This window comes from Quercus suber, unplaced genomic scaffold, assembly GCF_002906115.3.
Source record: "Quercus suber isolate HL8 unplaced genomic scaffold, Cork oak 2.0 scaffold_752, whole genome shotgun sequence".
NCBI lineage: Eukaryota > Viridiplantae > Streptophyta > Magnoliopsida > Fagales > Fagaceae > Quercus > Quercus suber.
In genome coordinates, this window is record NW_027070188.1 from 23994 (window position 1) to 45150 (window position 21157).

The 21157-nt window shown below is 32.4% G+C and overlaps 2 protein-coding genes and 2 long non-coding RNA genes across 7 annotated transcripts; 2 read left to right on the plus strand and 2 right to left on the minus strand.

The window, feature by feature from the left end:
- Positions 1-3472: 3472 nt before the first annotated feature.
- On the minus strand, positions 3473-8562 carry LOC112011450 (uncharacterized). Of its 4 annotated transcripts, none has more exons than XR_010626349.1 (4): positions 8285-8562; positions 6167-6334; positions 5504-5631; positions 3473-3835 (listed from the first exon to the last, which is right to left on the minus strand). It is a non-coding gene; the product is annotated as an uncharacterized LOC112011450 (long non-coding RNA). The 4 variants fall into 4 exon arrangements; XR_010626348.1 differs by lacking the exon at positions 8285-8562 and adding an exon at positions 5919-6020 and having other exon boundaries at positions 6167-6643; XR_010626347.1 differs by lacking the exon at positions 8285-8562 and having other exon boundaries at positions 5504-6020; positions 6167-6672.
- Positions 8563-8778: 216 nt separating this feature from the next.
- LOC136061197 (uncharacterized) lies at positions 8779-9500 on the plus strand. The gene is made up of 2 exons (XR_010626343.1): positions 8779-8944; positions 9260-9500. It is a non-coding gene; the product is annotated as an uncharacterized LOC136061197 (long non-coding RNA).
- Positions 9501-12576: 3076 nt separating this feature from the next.
- On the plus strand, positions 12577-16917 carry LOC112018528 (malate dehydrogenase, cytoplasmic). The gene is given in 6 exon segments (XM_065766863.1): positions 12577-12877; positions 12969-13166; positions 14718-14988; positions 15798-15933; positions 16059-16170; positions 16643-16917. Coding segments are annotated over 6 exon segments (945 nt in total). The 5' UTR covers positions 12577-12744; the 3' UTR covers positions 16738-16917.
- A 203-nt stretch (positions 16918-17120) lies between these two features.
- Positions 17121-19132, minus strand: LOC112018530 (probable LRR receptor-like serine/threonine-protein kinase At3g47570). The gene is made up of 2 exons (XM_024051055.2): positions 17927-19132; positions 17121-17750 (listed from the first exon to the last, which is right to left on the minus strand). The coding sequence occupies exons 1-2, from the start codon at positions 18843-18845 to the stop codon at positions 17350-17352; spliced, it is 1320 nt and encodes a 439-aa protein (XP_023906823.2). The 5' UTR covers positions 18846-19132; the 3' UTR covers positions 17121-17349.
- Positions 19133-21157: the final 2025 nt, after the last annotated feature.

Below are 21157 nucleotides of genomic sequence, written 5' to 3' on the forward strand. Positions count from 1 at the left end.
AACAAATTTTTTTTTATCAAAATGAATCCGATCCTTTATGTAAAGCATTGCCTCATCTGTCAATGTTTCAGCTAAGAACATGACAGCAGGAGCTTTTGCCTGCACCAATTCCACAAGCTCTTGAACTGCTAGTTGGTTCCCAAGCCCCTTGTAGTTTCAAACTATGCAACTCATTGTTCATGGCGGGGCTGGAAACTAGCCGTCACCAATACAAATTGATTTTCCTTATCCGAGTGTGAAACCAGAATTTTTTTGCTTGGTAATGCACTGAGATTAGAGGCCATATCCATGGGACGTTTTGAACCAACAGTGTCAGTACTAACAAATGGAGAGCCCAACATCGTGCGAGGAAGATGTTTCCATTTAACTAAGACCGCACCATCACTGTTCTCAGATACCTGTAAGGAATTAGAAATATCGTGGAGAGGTGGTACCTGAGTTTGGAGAAGAAGGGAACTAGGAAGGGGGCACGTGATATCACATGACTTGAATCCAGGTCATCACTTAATGAGCCAAGATTGTAAAGTGGAGAGTTTTCCTTATGCATGTTGCTGACCTCAGTGTGAACTGATTTTAAGGGGTCCTCGTAATACCCTATCTCTTCATCAATATCCCTTAATTTTTGAGAAAAAGAATCCCCTTTATTTCCGTGATCCTCTGAGCTAGGAATGGAAACATTTTTTGAAACCGTGGACTCTTGGGAATTTGAATTCTATATAACCACAAAATCTGCCTCCATATCAGAAACTTCCTTATTTGCTTCATTCCCCTTATTGGGTGGTGGCACCGGGCAAGAACCAGCCTTGTTTGCCAGTCGCCGTTGAGTTGAGATGTTTTCTTTCCGGTCTTCGTAGTACCCCGATACATGAACAACATTCTTCTTTGGAGTACCAGTATAAATTGCCCTGATCCATGAGCCATATTGTTGGGAGGTTACCTAAAGAATGCCCTTGCTCTGAATCCAAATGTCACACTCCTTATGCTACACTTGAGTTCACCTTCAGTAATCAAGGGTCAGTACTTGCATGTGCAACCATTTTTACGCTTCCATGTAGGGTTATTTCATTAGACTAGTAACTAATAACTAAGACTTTAGAACCTGTAGCACTTGGAAAGACTTGAAGTTGAAGGTGAGTGAAGGCCGTGAAAGAACTCTATAACAGGACTTGGAATGACAAAACACCTAGGATTTCATAAAGCATGACTGTTGTACCCCTTCTATTTATTATGTTGTGCGGTGATGGACAATATTTCATTTCCTATCTGTAGGCTCTCACTTGATGAACGGTTCATACTGCGCGTGGTCGTGTCAGGAAGTTCTACTGGTGGGTAGCATTAGGAAGTCGAACGGGGAGCTTGTAGTCCTTTTGTACGAACTTCAATTCTTTCATAGTGAATTCAGGTTAGCCTTGAGGATCAGTGGGTCAAATCCTCCCCAGGTTTTTACCGTGTGGTTTCCTGGGTGATCATATCTTGTGTTATTTATTTTCCGCTGCTTTATATCTTGATATGATTGTTTGGATTGTTTTAACCTAGAATTGCTTAATCTGACTAAGTAACAACTTGGCTAATTAATCTAGGCTACGCAATCTGTGTGTTTAAGGGGTCTAAAACCGTTCATATATATATATATATATATAAAGTTAAATGAAATGTCAAAAAATGGATTTTAAAATTTCTAACTTTATTTCTTATGTAATTTCTATTATTACATGAGAACATCTCTTTTTAGTTATGAATTAGAGTTTGATTAGTTTTAAGTTTAAATATATTGCTATGATTGTGTATAATAATTGATTATTGATTCAATTTTTTCAGTGAATGTAACAGTTGATTTTATTGCACCGTAAAGTTTTTAATGTTCTCCATATTGGTCATATTTATTTTTTATTTTTACTTCTCTTTACAACCTTTTTGTTTTCCAATTAATAGTTACTAATTGACATTTGATTTTTTTTTTTTCTTTACCATCTCTCTGTCTCTCTCTCCATAAGCTGCCTATTGTTTTCCAAATTTTGATGATGATTTTATTGCGTTAAATATGCATTGAAGTTTTTTTTTGTTCATTTAATTTTGCTACTCTTAAGTTAGTATATCCATAACTATTAGTTTCTTTATATTATATTTGGTTTGATATCCTCATTATTATTTTTTTTTTTTTAAATTTAGTGTTTCCCAATTGGCATTTGTTTTGTATTATATTTTTTCTTTGATGTATTGGGTTTGAGAATGAGTGTGTCCCTAGTATTACTCCACTTTATGATGACACTTTTATTTATTGAAATTAAGTAAAACTAGTAAGTTGCCCGTGCAAAGCACGGATAATGTTGTAATGTTTTATGTAAGATGGCTTTGGAGTATGCTGTACATATATTATATAGCATAATTATTATAGAACTTTGTTAGTAATGAGTTCATCATAAGAAGCAACAATTATAAATTGCACACACATATCCATTATAATTAATGAGAAATAAGAAAACAACTTTGGAGGAATATTGTAAAATAAAAGTTGATATAAAATATGTCTTTCTCTTTCTTCTTAATTCTAAAACAAAAATACACATCCCAAACACTCACAGTTAATCACAATCTTTACAAAACTCACAAGTCCACAACGTTTGACCTTAACATAATAGTTAATCTACGAAGCTTGCTAGTAAAACTAAATTCAAACTAAACCTTAGTAAACCTTAGTCTCTAGCCATGTTTTTTATTCCAAAGTTGGGTATCATTTGTTGTGTAGTGTTTTATCATGAACTGTAGAAGTGTAATGAGACATATATTTACAATCTCTAAGAAATTAAAGAGATCAGCATTTAAAAAAAGTACCACTGTCCTCCACATTTCAATGTTTGATCAAATCCTATTAAAGCTCAAAATTAATAAATTTTTCTAGGACTACAGTTAGTGCCAAATTCAAATTTGGCAACACTATGTTATTTTTTGTAAGTCTCCCAAACTAATATGAATATGACCTTTTGCAATATGCAGTCATTTAACAAACTGAATCCACAATGGTTGAAAAGTGATTCCAAAACACATATATTTGAATGCCCCAATAAAACTTTCAAATTTTCATCATACATAGAATATTTTGTACTTTAACATAGCAACTTGCCAAATATAAGCATGTACATGCCTTAAAACTATACGTTATTATTAATTAAAAAAGCAATTTTTCAATCTTTATAGTACTATAGCGTCATTGTTTGAATGCTCCACCTTCTAAGGAAGATTGCATAAATTTTTTCTTCAACACATGTAAACTTAGACCTTTTAACTCATTGTCTTACACTAAGTTCATTAATAACCACATGAACTAAAATGAGGTCTACTCCCCTAATGCTTAACTACATCCAAATAGCATTAAAAATTGATCAAGAATGAAAAGATTAATATCTTTCTTTCTTTTTTTTCTTTTTTTTGGGGGGGAATGAAAGACATATCCCCAAAAAACGACAAAGAATCAACATTGATAAAGAGCTAAGTTAAAATCAAAGGAGAAAGAACATGTAATTGAAATAGGCATGAAAAATTAAATTTATATTGTGTGAATATCTTGCAAGAAAATATAGTTAAACCAAAAATTCCATATAACGCCTTCAAGCCCTGTAGCAAAACCAGACATCACTTTGTCCATAGAAAAGCATAAACCTCAACACGCCTTCTACAATCATTATTTCTATTTAAACCCATATGCTTTAAGTTACATCTTATGGACAATGAAGCCTTACCCGATCAAGAACCAAAAGTCCCTCAAACATCCCCACTTCTATGAGTCAAGAATCCAAGTACCGTACTCTTCATTTGACTTTTCAGGAAATGCTTCAACCTTAAAAAAATATTGATATGTTTGTAAGTATAAAAAGATATAAATGCAATATTTTATGCCAATAATGCATGCTCAAAAATGTCCATAAGGACATGAAAAATTCAACATATCAATAATTAGTTTTTCCTAGATAACCATCCTGATTTTCATCTATCTGATTTGAACCAAATTGGTTTGTGCATTTGGCATAGAATGATAGATGATTAGAATTTTAAATTGAAATCTTTAAGACACAACAATTTCACTCTTACCAGTATATAATAATAGTTTAATAAAGAGAATATTAGAGCATTCTCATCTGGTCCTTTAAAACAGGATTAAATGCAAAGTATGTAAGGATTTTCATTGAAAAAAGAAAAAAGGAGCCTTACATAACCAGTCTTGCATTCCTGTAGCAAATTTTAAACATTGTTATAGTATCATGTATTTTTAGATGATACTATATAGCCTATGCATTCTTTCTTTTCTGTTTTTTTTTTATTCTCTCTTACTCAATATCTCTCTCAAACACGCATAATCCTTTTTTATTCTTTTTTTGTCACTCAAACACGCATGACTTGTGTTAGGTGTAAAAATTTATTTTAATATGGTGTATTGTAAAATAAAGAATGTGATGTAAGGTCTGTTGTAAGAGTAGTAATGTAATATAAAACAAATGGCCTTTTGGTGAGACAACACATTTTTTTTTTTTTTTTGCATAAGCGGTTGGGAATGCTCTTAACAAAGTATGAACTAAGACAATATATAGCAATTATCAATATCATGAAGACCTGACATGTGCACTGAATTTTAAAAAGTAAAAAGAAAAATGAAAAGAAAAAGAAAAGAAAAGGAGAAAGTACCTTGTATATGATAATTTCTATCACATATTTGAAATATTTGTACCAGATTTAGCTAGCATGGTCACTACAGCTGAATATAATAGCTTCTATAAAAGTATAATAAAAGCCAAAAAGTAATAGCAAGGAGAATCCCCTTTAAAATTTAAACTAATAAAGCAACTATAACAATCAAATCATGTTCTTGTGTTTTTATTTTCAGAACATATGAGGTGGTCAATTTCATATGCAAAGCATAGTGTCCTTAACTTTAGTATGCAATAGGAAATGCAAATCATACGTAATATTGTTCAAAGAGCTAAGTTGAAATAATGCCTTTGAGTGGAATCTTGTAAAATGTTTGGATTCCTCTAAGAACCTCATCGAGCCCATGCTACTTAAGACAACAGAAACTAAATTAATGAAATTAAAGATTAATTTTCCTCAAGTTTGAAAAGTAAATTATAGTCTATTAACATAAGTGGGCATCAACTTCTAGGAAAGTTGACACTCCTAAAATTGAATTTATATAAGCTGATCATTTTTTAAATTCATACCAAAACTTGTATTTGGCCAAATGCAAACCAATTTGTGTGGTATCCAACAATATTTTGACAATATTTGTATAATCCATGAAGACCAATAATTTCATACGTATGGTGTTGTTTTAGTCTATCGTAAGACATTTCTAGGCAACAACCATACGTTACCCATTTCCCAACATTATCCACTACTTGTCTAAGCTACATATAATCATAAATTAAAATTAAAATTAGAAAATAAAAGGAAAGAAAAAATGTGCTGAAAATAAATTAAAATATTAATTCAAAGATTGAAGTGGAACCTTTACCTTTCCCTATTGAGACCTACAGGAAGGTCAGCAACAATCAAGGCCATCAAAGGCATGCGGTTCATAGGATCAGCAATTGACTCAGGACCCTTTATTCCATGATTGATCTCTCCTTTCCTTTTTGTAGTCTACAAACCAACCAATTTACTGTTAAATCTTTTGGATTCTACTAATATCACTCCCACATACAAAATAAAAATGTTGTAGAATGGGCGTCATTTAACATAACTTTCACGGTTGCAGACTTTTTTTTTTGTCTTTCATTTTTTTATTATGTTTTCTTTTTTTGTTATTGGTCTAGTGACAAAATTCTCAAGTTAAGCAAACCATACACATTACAAAAAGGATAGCAAAACCAAAACAGTGTCAATTTGAAGCAATTTACAATGTTACCTCTAGCATAGAGCATACTTACAGTGTGTTGTTGCAATTTACAATGTGAGCACATGAAAAATAGTTCACTGCTTCTACATTAATCGTTGTCTACAACAAAACACTCAGTTGTTTTATCAAACAACTTGCGTGCATGTAAGAAAAATGTAGTTGCGTGAGTCCAAACCAAAATAATAAAGCAAAACTTAAAGAGATCAAAATAATAAAGCAAAGATTTAAGAGAGATTGTAGAGATTATATACCCATCTTTTATTGGAAGAATTAACTTACAATTCAATTTAGGATCCGAAGCATAGCTCTGAGAAGGAGATATGATAGTTGAAGCAAATTGGCATCAATGGAGGAAGAAAGGATAGAGGTATCTAATAGGATTTTGGTTATTCTCCAAAGAATTGTTACACCGATTCATTTTCCTAGGTGTCCAGCAAGTTGTAAAGGCTGTAGATAGATATAGATATTGATTTCAAAAGAAACACGTTAGTGTGCATTAAATATAAAGGGGGAACTGAAGAGTTAAAGAAAGAGAAAGAGATGAACTATTTTTGCTGAAGCGATTAAGTAACCTGCATTGTTTCTATTTCTAAATGCATGTAAGAATTGACTTTTTAAGAGTAGGTGAGGTGGAAGGTCAAATGCAATAATTACCCTAATAGAGCTCTAATAGAGCGCCACATGGCAGGACCTCATGCACTCCCGCATGAGGTCTCTGCTTTTATATATATATTGATTGATTTTTAATTTTTAATTTTTAAATAAAAAGGAGAGAAAAATATAAATAATTTAATGATATGGAAGATGTGGGGAGATGAATAGTGATATTAAGGTAGAAGGTAATGGAGAGATGAAAAGATAAAGGTAAGGAAAAAGCTTGGACAAAGTGTAAATGAAAAAAAAAGTACAATTTTTTAAGGATAATTTTATTATTTAAATAAAATATTCCATGTTTAATTATTAAAAATAAAAAAGAGAGAAAATATAAATAATTTAATGGTGTAGAAGATGTGACTTATTTTAAATGTTGAATAACATAAGATGAGAAGAAAAAAAAGTAAAAATAAAATATATAACAATAAATACCAATAAAGAGAACAATTGCACATAAAAGATTTTTGTTCTTTACCAATAAAGAGAATAATTGCACATAAAAGATTTTTTTCTTTCTTATAACTCAAATTAAGATTGATGGTTTTTTTTTTTTTAATATGTGTTTTAGGATTGTGCTTTTTTTAATTTCCCATAAGAAAGTCTTTTCTTTCCCTTTTATAATTTTGATTGAATTTTGGTTTGGATTAATACTTAGTTGTTTTTGGAAATAGAAATTTGAATATGCCTGCTAATTTTTTTACTAATAAATTATTATAAAATCTATTTTTTATTTCTTTAGTTTTATTTTAATTTTGGTTAAGTTAACACTGTAATTTTGTGATTATTTTTTTTATTATAATAATTTCCTTATTCTTTAAGAGATGAATATGGTTCACCTAAAAATTATTAATGAAATACACACAAAAAATATTAAAATGATATATTTGTAGAGATAAAAAGATTTTAAAAAAAAAAAGTGTAAAAATCTTTTCTTTTCTTTTTTGGAAAAAAAAGACTATGCTTGAAGTAATTGTTACTTTTTATATATTACACTTCACTGCATAATATTTATATTCCCACGCATCATGCGAGTTTGTGGCTAGTTTCCTATAAAAACTGAATGATTCTACAAGTCTTCTATTGGGAATAAATTTTAATCTTTGGTTGCTAAATGCAAATGTAGTAGAAACATTGTGAGAGAGAATAATGAGTAGTGCTCATGGTTGGTGTAGTAAGCATGTGATATGATTGTGGGCTTCTTTTATAATAGGATCTGTTGTTACTCTTAGAGCAAACAAAATGACGCCCTTATCCCCACCCAAAATGTTTTCCTATAATGACAAGCTTTATCTTTTAACCTCTAAGAAATGCAATGCAATGGCCAAAGGATATGCCCCTTTAATATATTGTCTCTAATAAAATAAACAAAGGCTCATGTCCCCTTTAGGTACAGGTTTATGTAGAATTCAATCGTTTTCTTTTCTCTGTAAGAAAGAACCATCAACCTTAACTACACACACACACACACACACACACACACTTTTTTTTTTTTTTTTTTTTAGAACCTTCAACATTAATTAGAGTTATAAGAAAGAGCAAAAAAAGGGTAACATTTAACAATTAAAGAGGAAAAAAAAAATTAAAAAACAAATCTCAATGGCATTAACCAATGTAGAGTTTTAAAGAACTCTTTGGTTTACCTAGAATATAATAGAGAAAATAAAAATGAGACTAATACTAATTCTAGGAAACATATATAGAGAAATAGAAATAAGGATGCTAATTAAAGAACATTGGCAATACCATCAATCCCGTTTGAAACTTAATCATAGCTCCACAAATTTGTTGACTTTCAACTTTTGGTTGGTATATATTCAGGCATTCTCCAATGCCGTAAAATTCTTTATTGTCTGGTTTTACTTGAATTCCTGCAAACTACCCAATTAAATTAAGTGAGAAAATGAGCATAATGATTCTAGTGTAGAAAAAAAAAATTCCCAAAGATTAGTAATTTGGCATAAATAGAAGAATGCATAAAAAATTCATCGAAAAATTGAGAGAAAAAGAGAGAGAGAACCTTTTTTTGAATTCCGATAAACTACTCGATTAAATTAAGTGAGAAATGAACATAATGATTCTAGTGTAGAAAAACAAAGAAGAAAAAAAAGAAAAGAAAGGATTCCCAAAGATTAGTAATTTGGCATAAATAGAAGAATGTATAAAAAATTCATTGAAAAATTGAGAGAGAGAGAGAGAGAGAGAGAGAACCTTTTTTTGTGAGAGAAAACCATGCATAGAATGGAATAGATAGTTACCTATTTATAGTAAGAGAGTGTGAATAAGAAGAGACAAAGTAAAGGAAGATGAAGAGAAAGAAGAAGAATAATATTTATGTAGAGAGTAGTGGGGAGATGAAAAGAAGAAGAATAATATTTATGCAGAGGATAGTGGAGAGATGAAAAGGTAAGGATGAAGAAAGGTTGGAAAAATGTAAATATTAAAAAAAAAAAAAGTAAATGTTAAAAACAATTATAGGAAAATGGGAAAGAAAATGATAATGAGGTGGATGCTGATGTGGCTCAACTAGAGCGTAGCAACAATAAATGCTACGCTTCAGCTTTTAGTAATATATAGATAGATGAGAGCCTACTATAGCTTTGTGTCAGCATTTTATCTTCCAAAATTTTTATGAAATGGTCCAAATATTATGATATTACTTGCATGATATGAGACTATTTCAGTGCACTCAGTGTTTGGTACTTGTTTATGCAATGGCAGGGCTCAAGATTGATGAGTACTTGAGGGCAATGATGGATGCAATAGCAAAAGAACTCATTGAGGAAAAATCCTTGGCCAAGTCATGCCTAGAGTAATAATGAAGACAACTTAATAAAAATACATGAAAAGGAAAAAAGGAGTTCCAGTTTCCTTTGCAACTTTATGTACAACTTTTATCTGTCACATATAAGCTTTATATGCTTTGGAACAATGACAGAACAAGATGTGTCATTCTGATTTATCTTTTCTCATGTGTTGGCAAATGTGTAGACGAATTCACCAAGCACCTCCCCAATAATTAGTTTGTTGCCTTTTAGATATAGTTCTATGTCACTGGTCATGTGTTTTCATTCATTTTCTAATTAGTCATTTAAAGTTTATATTAATTATTTTGAAAGTCCTATAAAACTACTATATTACATGTAATGCATGTGTACTGTAGTTAATGGTAAAATAGAAACATTCGCTCTTGGGAGTAATTACACTAGCTATCTACCCTTGAAGTTTGGGGAAACCACAATCCATCCCAAACTCGAAGGGAAAAAATAGTCAACCCAACATCTATTTGACCAAGTACAGTTAACCTTAAATATTTTGTTTATAGTAAATGTCATTCATTGCCTTAATTCCTATAATAGGCTGAAGCTAAGACGTGGGTGTGTTTTCTCAATCAAACACCATAAAAACAAAGACCCAGATAACAAATCTTTCAACTGAGCCAATATATACACATTGGGTGACAACCCAATAGCCAAAAAGACATACACAGAGAAACAAAAGTATCATCCAATGAGAACACATAGCATTGCAGTACTAAGACAATTGAGCACAGAGGGCCTGTTTAGAATCGTTGTTCTGGACCAAGCTTTGCCCTCAACCAATACCTGCAGAGAGAGACAATGAGTAGACAAAAGGGTAATCTTGAAATTGACTTGGTTGTCAAGTTTATTGGTAATAGCAGGGTCCGAAAGAGAACAGAGAGTTCTTGTGTGGTATTGGTTGAAGAAATGAGGACTTTGAAGACACGTAATTAGTCCTTTACTTTTAATTAGTGCCTAAAAAAGGTGGGTAAAAATTGAGATCATCAAAATCCTATAAAAAAATTGAGATAAAAAATGTAATTAACAGTTATATATAATAATATATTAATAAGTTAAGGGAGACAAATAAAAATTTTCAGCATTTTTTAGGTGATATCTTGTGGTTAGTGCATACTGCATACTAAAAGTAATGCTAATGACAGATATTTGTACAATTAACAACTTAAATTGTGAAAAAAAAAAGTTATTAAGTTACAATCTATTTGGCAAAAATTAGCAATATATATTAATCAGTAAGTATTGTTACGCGATAAATTTTACGATCTTTTTTTCATAATTGCTATTGAAGTGATAGGTTGTGACATTGCATTAATCACAATATACCATCTCAATTGATTGTAAAAAAAAGTTGTGAAATTGGCCTATCAGTAACAACAATAATTTTAGTTTTTAAAGGGTTTAGTCCTAATCTCCCTTTGATCCCCAGTCCCAATAGCAAGCCAAAGACAAAGTCTTAACATCTCTTTTTGTTAAAATCTTTGTAGAACCCATGTGAACCTCTCCCTTCCTCACTATATTCCCATCTCCAAATATGATAGATAGAGTATTCTGGAAGTCATTTAAGGAAAACGCAAAAAAAAAGGGAAAAAATAAGAGAGTATTCAAAAGGACAAGCATGGTGACACATTTTTGTAACTGGTACCATTCTTTTCTCATCATATGACTTTAGTTTCTATATTAACTCTTTTGTTTTGGAAGCTTAGAATAGAACATGTGGAAAAATAACACTATGATTTTCAATAATGATATATTTTTTTTATTCTTCATTATGAATGATATATTATATGATAAAGAAAGCAATCCTCTCAACAAAGTCTAAGCACAACCATTTAGCTTGGGTGGTTGGAAGTGGATGTTGCATTCAATGGAAGTTTCATAACTTAATTCGATAATATCCTTATCTTTTTCCTTAGTTTGATTGGAAAACAAACAGATGGATAGGTTCTTTTCTTTGATTGAGGAGATCTCATATACTTGTGCATCTCTTATGCAAGTTGTTTTGGCATCTGAAATTAATGCCTTGTTGTAGAAGTTTCTTTTAATATTCTTTGTTTTTTGTTCATATATTTTTGTATTTTGATGCATCATACATAATGTGTAGATATGTTAGAAGGTTGGATAGTTTTGAGAAGAAATCTACAAGGAACTGTTTATTGATCAATTTGGTTTTTGAGAAAATGGAGTATCTTGTATTGCTTCAAAATGGTCTCGTTGTTTTGTTAACTATTGCTTTCTCTTGGAAGCTTATTACATACATGTGGGGCTCCGTGAAGATGGAGAAGGAACCAATGAAAGTATTGGTCACTAGTACTGCAGGCATGCTAGCTCAACCTAATAGTCTATTTGGTTTTTCTTGGTCCTTGCAAGAAATATTTGATTGTCTTGTTATCATCATGAAACTCAATATTAGAAATTTGAATGCCTTTTATATTATTATATATTTATTTTTGCTAAATTTCTGAAATAGACATCTAAATTTTCATTCAAATTGACAAATATGAATGTTCTCCAAATGATAAACCCCAAATTTTCCAATTTTGTATGATAGCTTAATCTAAATTTGCTTGTATGCCTGTGGATACTCGTTGTTTTTTGGTTTTCTCATTATGGTATCTTTAGCTCGTATAGATATCATTTATTGGTGTTGTTAGAATCAATGGTTAAATGATAAAATTCACTTTTTCCTACCTGCTTAAACTATTAAGGCAAATGCTAATTTACCAGGTTTCTCCTTCATGGGAGTTAAAGTCAAAACTGACCCCAATTGTTAATAAGTGAAATTTATGGAATTTGTTGCTTTGTATTTTTTATAAATATGTTAAAATCGTCATCCAATTTTTCATGAATTTTTGTCTCAATTTTTGTTAAAAATTATCTATAAAAAAGTATTTGTATTATTTTTCTTCATATTCATTCTTTACTTAATTTGAAAATCATGTTTTCTATTCAGTTTATGACTTCCTGCACTGCTGTGCTGTGATGTAATTCTTAATGAAACTGTTTAAATCTGTGGTTTTCTTTGAAGATGAGTTTGACTGCCATTTCTGATTTTTGTAGATAATCTAAAGAAATCCTAAAAATTGTAACTTTTTTGTTGTTGAAATAATCATTGTATTTATCTTATACATTGTAGTATTTTTGAAATAGTTGGAAAGAATGAGAATTGAAAAAAAAAAAAAAAAAAAAAAGAAGAAGAAGAAGAAGAAGAAGCTTGATTTATATCAAGATGACTATTGTCATTATGTAAAGGAGCAAGTGCATTTGATTTTCAATTCTATAGGTTTGGTATTCTTTCTTCTAGACATGATAATATATAGTTTGTGTATCTGTAGCTCAAAATTTTGATTTTGTTCAACAGGGCAAATAGGTTATGCCATTGCTCCAATGATTGCAAGGGGAATCATGCTGGGTCCTGATCAGCCTGTGATTCTGCACTTGCTTGATATCGCACTGGCAGCTGAAGCCTTGAATGGGGTAAAAATGGAATTGCTTGATGCTGCCTTTCCTCTTCTGAAAGGTATGTCTCTTATCTTGAGAGCTAACTCTAGGTGGATAGAACTATACTCTCGCCTGAGGTTTCTTAAATTGTCATGAACATGGTTCAATAGAGGTGCATGCTACCACAGACATCACTAAAGCTTGTAAAGATGTCAATATTGCTATTATGCTTGTTGGATTCCCCCATAAGGAAGGTATGGAAAGGAAGGATATGATGTCTAAGAATGTGCCTATTTACAAGGAACAGGCTTCGGCCTTGGAGGAGCATGCTGCTTCGGATTGCAAGGTGACCCCATAAATTCACTTGAGTGTGTAGATTTAAGATTTTAGGGACACCCACACAGCCACACTCAGTTTGGAATATTATCAGTTAACATTTACATAGATTTGTATTTTTTGTATATATGGCTCCATTTACTTTAAAAATTAAAAGTCATGAAACTGGATGTTCTGAGATGTTTTGAAGTTAAAAAAGAGGAGACATATTGGTTCTATTGATGCTGATTGATTTCATTGGATAAGATTGATGCTAATGGATTTGAGACTTTTTTTAGGATTTTATTTATTTACTTATTTTGTATTTAACGAAAAATTTTATGAGGTATTTCCTTTTCTTACTTGATTGTGAAGTTATTTCCCTTCCTTCTTTAATTTAATTTCACTACAATAGACAGGTTGATCTTAAATTTTGTTGGAAATTTTACTTCCAATGCTTCAGGTTGAATACAAGCATATCTCTATTACTTTGCTTGGTACTAACTCAAAGCAGTCTTTAAGTGCTGATTCTTGCATTTTATCCCTCTCTCCACGTCTTGGCGTTGATTCATGGGTTTTATCCTGTTTGTTTTTATTTTACTTCCCAAAAACACATTCCCATTGAAAACTGGTCATCCTGCTCCTACACCACCTATTACTAGATGCCCTCTAGGCCATGATAAAAATTAGTGAATCAATAAAACTAAAGATCTTGGCATCCTATTCCATTATTATTAGCTTGTGATAATATGTCCTAGTACATTCCTTGTCTCGCTATCATTTCCTGTCCATACTCTTTGGCATGGTCTATTGCTTCTATTAGTAGTAATGGCTCTGTAGCATGCCTTTTGGCAAGTCCTCTGACCATTACCTGCTTTGGTAATTGATACAATCTGAATGTCTATATCTTGGTTAATGTTACTATTTCAAGTTACATCCTGGAGGGACACTTGTGCTCAAATTAGTAATATTGCTAAGCTACCTAATCTAGAGTCCCTTTACATCATAAGAATAATTGACCAAACATTCTTTATATTGCATGAAATATAGTATTTCCCTAGAAAGAAAAATCTTTCAATCATCAGGGAGCAGTGTTTGTCCTTTCTGTCTAGATTGAAGAAGTATGTGTATCCGAATTACTAGTTCTCTAGCCCTCTCACTCACTCTGAAAATGGAAGAACAAGAAGTTGCCACGAAAATGCACCATTCAAGCAAATCCTTAATACTCTAAATATTTATGTTTGTTTCTTTTGATCCTCTCAAATCTTGCATCTCTATGTGCTACCATTGACAACACAATTGTGCATTTTCGAGTCTAGTTTCCAACTTATTAATGAACATATTCAGTGAAAACCAGATTTCCTATATGTCTGTTTCCAACATATTTATAACCAATCATATTGTTAGATTTCTAATAATTACAAATGTTGAAAGATTGAAATCTTTAAAGAGTTCTTTTCTTTTTTAATCTTCACTTTTATGCAGCTAATTTTTTGAATTAATATTGTTTCCCAAGTGTTTTCTTCTTTTTTTTTTTTTTTTTGGGAGAAAAATATTGTTTCTTGCGTTGATGCCCTTTCACTGCTTTATTATGCAAGTGCTAGTTGTTGCCAACCCTGCAAACACCAATGCTCTCATCTTGAAAGAATTTGCTCCTTCAATCCCAAAGAAAAACATCACGTGCATAACACGACTTGATCATAACAGAGCATTAAGTCAAATAGCTGAGAGACTAAAGGTTTATTTTACTGATGTCAAGAACGTAATCATCTGGGGCAATCACTCTTCAACTCAATATCCGGATGCCAATCATGCGACTGTCACCACCACAAATGGAGAGAGACTAGTCAAAGAACTTGATACTGACGATCATTAGTATCTCAAAATATCCAACATGTTTATTTTTTGCCACTTTCACATTTTTAAATTATTTGGAGACATAGGTTGATAAAGTACGTTTAAGTATTTAAATGGGAGGTAGAGCAAGCATAAGGTTCAATCCTTCAAATTTAGACCACCTACATACCATGATACTATTTGTCCTAAAAGATTAAGTTCTTAGGAAATGGTGAATTTAGTTATTTAACAATTTTTTTTTTTAATTATGGATTCTAGTAATTGTAGCTATCCCACCCCTCAAGATAAATAGTGATTGATCATCTATGAAGACAAAATTGCTCCAGTGAATTTATGGCTCTCTTTAGATTACCATGCTTCTTTTAAGCAGTAGCTTGGGGTGCACTGTCAATTAGTACCTACATGCCATTTTCCTAACCAAGGGATCCCAATCTTTGGGGTGTAGGTGGTAACAATTTTTATACCTGAGTTTGTACTCATCAAAAAACAAACTTATTCTTAAATTTGTCTTGCATCCTGTTAGAGCATCTGCACCAGTTGGTGTAAACTGAAAAAGATGTGAAATTTACACATTTAAGCCCCAAAACAACCCACATCAGTCCTATATTAGGACCTGGCTTTATATTTTGAAAAGTTATTGAACTCCAAAGTTTTAGGTTGGCGTTGGGTACATTTGGGTGCATTTTGAATATTTAGGTTGCAACTCTTTATAGGGTCTTCAACAACATGGTTGTGTTGTCCATCTTCACATCTCTATGCATCCTTGTCAGGCTATTTACTTTGCTTCCCTTTCTGTTATTTATTTATTTAAATTTTGTTTGTCATAGGTTAAAAAACGAGTTCATCAACACTGTACAGAAGCGTGGCGCAGCCATTATCAAGGCTCGGAAAGCACCAAGTGCATTGTTTGCTACAAGTGCTGCTTGTGATCATATGCGTGATTGGGTTCTCAGGACTCCTAAGGTTGATTATCTTTCATCTCAAATAGCATTTGATCATGCAGAACTTATTTGCTTTCATATTCTTCTTCTTCTTCTTTTTTACTTATTATTATCTTTTGTAAATTTTCCTTTGGCTTTGTAATTCAGGGAACATGGGTTTCCATGGGAGTGTATTTTGATGGTTCTTATGGGATCCCAAAGGATATTATTTACTCTTTTCCTGTTAAATGTGAGAAAGGAAAATGGTCAATTGTGAAGGGTAAGTTCTGTGGCTTCTATATGTTGTAAATGTTACTTCTTCTTTCCTTAAGAGTTGAACTACTAATGTTTCTGAAGCTACAAATCACTATAATCTGCATAGAGGAATATATGTTGTTTGTCAATTATGTCTTAGATCTAAATAATGGTTTTAGAGCAAAGCTAGTGGTTGAAGAGAGCAAGGATATATATTTGGAATATATGGACTATAAGTCTATAACAATGAAATGCACAAAGCTCAGAACTCACAATTACTGATGAGCAATCAACGATGATATAAAACGAGGGCTAAGAGTAATACAATCGCAGATTCATGAATGAAAAGTTATAATTATGATAGCCTACTATACTGTTAGCAGTTAGCATGTTATATATTCCAAAATGCTGTGAAAAATGGTCTAAATGTTTTAATACTACTTGCATGAGACTATTTCAGTGCACTCAGTGTTTGGAACTTGCTTACGCATTGGCAGGGCTCAAGATCGATGAGTTCTTAAGGGCAAAGATGGATGCAACAGCAAAAGACCTCATTGACGAAAATGAAGTGGCCCATTCATGCCTTAACTAACAATAAAACCATCTTCCCTGGAGAATAATGAAGAAGACATGATAATACATGAAAAGAAAAAAGGGATTTCCAATTTCCATCCTAACTTTATGTACAAATTTTATCAGTCACTTATAAGCTTTGGAACAATGACAGAAAAAGATGTGTCCTGATTTATCTTATTTCATGTGTTGGCAAAAATGTAAACTAGTTCACCAAGCACCTCCCCAAATCCAATAATCAATTCCATGTTATTACTCATATGTGTTCGTTAACTTTATATTATTTCATAAGTCCTAAAAAAACATCAAATTTATAAAGTATTAAAAAAAAAAAACTAAATTATTATAGGTCATACGACTAAGAATTTGAATTCACTTACCATTATGCTATAATATATGTACAATATTCTTCAAAACCATCTTACATAAAACATTACAATATTATTTATACATGACAACTTACTAATTGAATTAAACAAAAAACCATACATATAAACCCATAAATTAAATAAGACTTACTTATTAATAGAAGAAAACCCAGCCCATACCCAACAATTATATAATTACTAAAATGCCCTTGACTGTAGAATAACTAAATAAATATATAAACCTAATTAACTAGTGTGGATACCTATTCTTGGGCTTTGCCTGTAACGTTAAGCTTCCAAAGGAATTTCCTTTTAATTGAAAGCAATTCCAGGGCTACTCTGTTCATGTCCATTCTATCTATAGAAGATTGTGCTGAACATGCAAGTCCAATATGAAAGACTGATATCAAGCATTCAATCTGTCCACTTGTCCAGTCACTCCAACTTGAAACCATGTTATCATTTTCTCCTACTTTGTTGAAAATTGAATGGTCCACAATCTCCATCACTCGTCCCGGCAATGCCAACTTAACAAAGTTGTGAAGGTTCAGGTCATCTTTGAATAGTTTATTAGTGGGTTTTCTTCCAGTTAACATCTCCAATAAGAGGATCCCAAAGCTGTACACATCCCCATTAGTTGAAAGTTGACTACCCATTCCATACTCTGCAAAAATTTAGAGCACTTTCATACACTAAGAACAATTCTTACTCAATGCTATGAAACTAGTGATTTGGTGAAGATGTATATGAATATTCTATACGGGGCATCCCTGTTTTGATTATTGATGCATTCATTATACATTAATACTATTACAATTGAGTGAAATCGTGATACATTACCTGGAGCAGCATATCCAACAGTTCCCTTAATCCCTGCTGAGCTTAATTGATTAAGAAAAGCTTCCTTCCTAGATTTCGAAAGGAGTCTAGCCAAACCAAAATCACTTATATGAGCAATCATATCATCATCGAGAAGAATATTGCTTGGCTTTAAATCACAATGAATAATAGGGGTTTGGCAGTGATTATGAAGATAAAGCAAAGCCGAAGCCACGTCTATAGCAATGTTGATTCTTTGAAGAAGATTTAAACTTCTCAATTGCTTGAGCCCATCTTCAAGGTGTAATTGCATCTCCAAGCTTCCATTTGGCATGAACTCATATACTAAAGCTTTAAAATCATTGCCCTCAAAATCAATACTCGAACAAGCAGTCAAAATCTTAACGAGGTTTCGATGCCGGATGTTCCTCAAGGCTTCACATTCAGCAATGAAACTCTTGGAAGCTCCTTGCTTTTGAAGATTGATTACCTTGACTGCAACATGTGTTTCATTTGGACCAAGTTTTCCTTTATAGACACTACCAAAACTACCTGAACCAATCAAATTCTTCAAAGAGAATCCATCAGTTGCATTGTGTAATTCTTTATAAGAGATCTTTTGGTTGGGGGTCCCATAGGTTGAAATGGAAAGGCATTTTTTCTTCGATTTTTTCAACCAAGAAAGAGTCATCAAAGAAAACAATGTCAAGCAGAAAGCAGCTGCAATGCTTATTGCCAGTATCAATTTAAGCTTTTTGTGTTTCTTGGATCTTTGAATGGGGCATGCAGGTAAATGCAGCACTTGGATCCCCCCACAAAGACCAGTGTTGCCTTTGACTTCACCTGCACTAACATTTCTGAAGACTCCTTCTACAGGTACATCTCCCTCAAGATTGTTGAAAGACAGGTTTAAAGTTTGCAACACGGGAAAATTAACCATATAGCTTGGGATTTGGCCGGACAAGTTGTTGTGGGAAAGATCAAGATATTGAATACCTTTTAACTTACTTAGGTCGGGAATGGTTCCTTTGAAGGAGTTGCCTTGCAAATAAAGTGTTTCTAAGGCCAAACAGTCCCCTAGCTGGGCTGGAATCTCTTTGGAAAATTTGTTGTATGAAACGTCTAGTGCAACAAGAAGTTCCAGGTTTCCAAAATCTGGTGGTAAAAAACCGGTCAAGGAGTTATGAGACACATTAATTTGGACTAGTTTAAGGCCAAGAAGTTGCTGGGGTATGGTGCCATTTAATTTATTTTGGCCAAGGCTTACAACTTGCAGGTGGCTACACCTTCCTTAAGAGTTGAACTGCTAATGTTTCTGAAGCTACAAATCACTATAACCTGCATAGAGGAATATATGTTGTTTGTCAATTATGTCTTAGATCTAAATAATGGTTTGAGAGCAAATCAATCAAACACATATTAGCATTTTCCTTAGAAATAGTAAACTAGATAAATATCTATAGGGTTACATTGCCACTTATCCTATCCTGCTGGGCAAAATGGAGCCATTCTCACTCTATATAGGAAAATGACATGAAGAGATAAAACCCATTCTCAAAACCAAGAACCCTCCAAGAACTATAAAAGGATTGGACAAGAGTGTCTCTATTTGATCACTACTATTATTATTTTTTTTTTGAAAGTATCACTACTATTAATTATGGGAGTAGACCCCAGACGTGCAAATCAATCAAACACATATTAGCATTTTTCTTAGAAATAGTAAACAAGATAAATATGTGTAGGGTTACATTGCCACTTGTCCTATCCTGCTTGACAAAATGGACTTGTTCTCGCTCTATATAGGAAAATGGCATGAAGATATTTGACCCATTCTCAAAACCAAGAACCCTCCAAGAACCATCAAAGGACTGGACAATAGTATCTCTGTTTGATCACTACTATTAATTGTGGGAGTAGACCCCAGACATGCAAATCAATCAAACACATATTAGCATTTTCCTCAGAAATAGTGAACAAGATAAATATCTATAGGGTTACATTGACACTTATCCTATTCTGCAGAGCAAAATGGAGCCGTTCTCACTCTATATGGGAAAATGATATGAAGAGATTTAGCCCATTCTCAAAACCAAGAACCCTCCAAGAACCATAAAAGGATTGGATAGTAGTGTCTCTATTTGATCACTACTATTAATTATGGGAGTAGACCCCAAACGTGCAAATCAATCAAACACATATTAGCATTTTCCTTAGAAATTGTAAACAAGATAAATATCTATAAAGTTACATTGCCACTTATCCTATCCTACAGGGCGAAATGGACCCGTTCTCACTTTATATAGGAAAATGACATGAAGAGATTTGACCCATTCTCAAAATCAAGAACCCTCCAAGAACCATAAAAAGATTGGACAGTTGTGTCTCTATTTGATCACTACTATTAATTATGGGAGTAAACCCTAGACATGCAAATCAATCAAACACATATTAGCATTTTCCTTAGAAATAATAAACAAGATAAATATCTATAAGGTTACATTGACACTTATCCTATCCTGCAGGGCAAAATGGTGCCATTCTCACTGTATATGGGAAAATGACATGAAGTTATTTGGCCCATTCTCACAAGCAAGAACCCTTCAAGAACCATAAAAGGATTGGACGGTGGTGTCTCTATTTGATCACTACTATTAATTATGGGAGTAGACCCCAAACGTGCAAATCAATCAAACACATATTAGCATTTTCCTTAGAAATTGTAAACAAGATAAATATCTATAAGGTTACATTGCCACTTATCCTACCGTGCAGGGCAAAATGGACCCATTCTCACTTTATATAGGAAAATGATATGAAGAGATTTGACCCATTCTCAAAATCAAGAACCCTCCAAGAACCATAAAAGGATTGGATAGTAGTGTCTCTATTTGATCACTACTATTAATTATGGGAGTAGACCCCAGACATGCAAATCAATCAAACACATATTAGCATTTTCCTTAGAAATAATAAACAAGATAAATATCTATAAGGTTACATTGACACTTATCCTATCTTGCAGGGCAAAATGGTGTCATTCTCACTGTATATGGAAAAATGACATGAAGTTATTTGGCCCATTCTCACAAGCAAGAACCCTTCAAGAACCATAAAATGATTGGATAGTAGTGTCTCTATTTGATCACTACTATTAATTATGGGAGTAGATCCCAGATATGCAAATCAATCAAACACATATTAGCATTTTCCTTAGAAATAATAAACAAGATAAATATCTATAAGGTTACA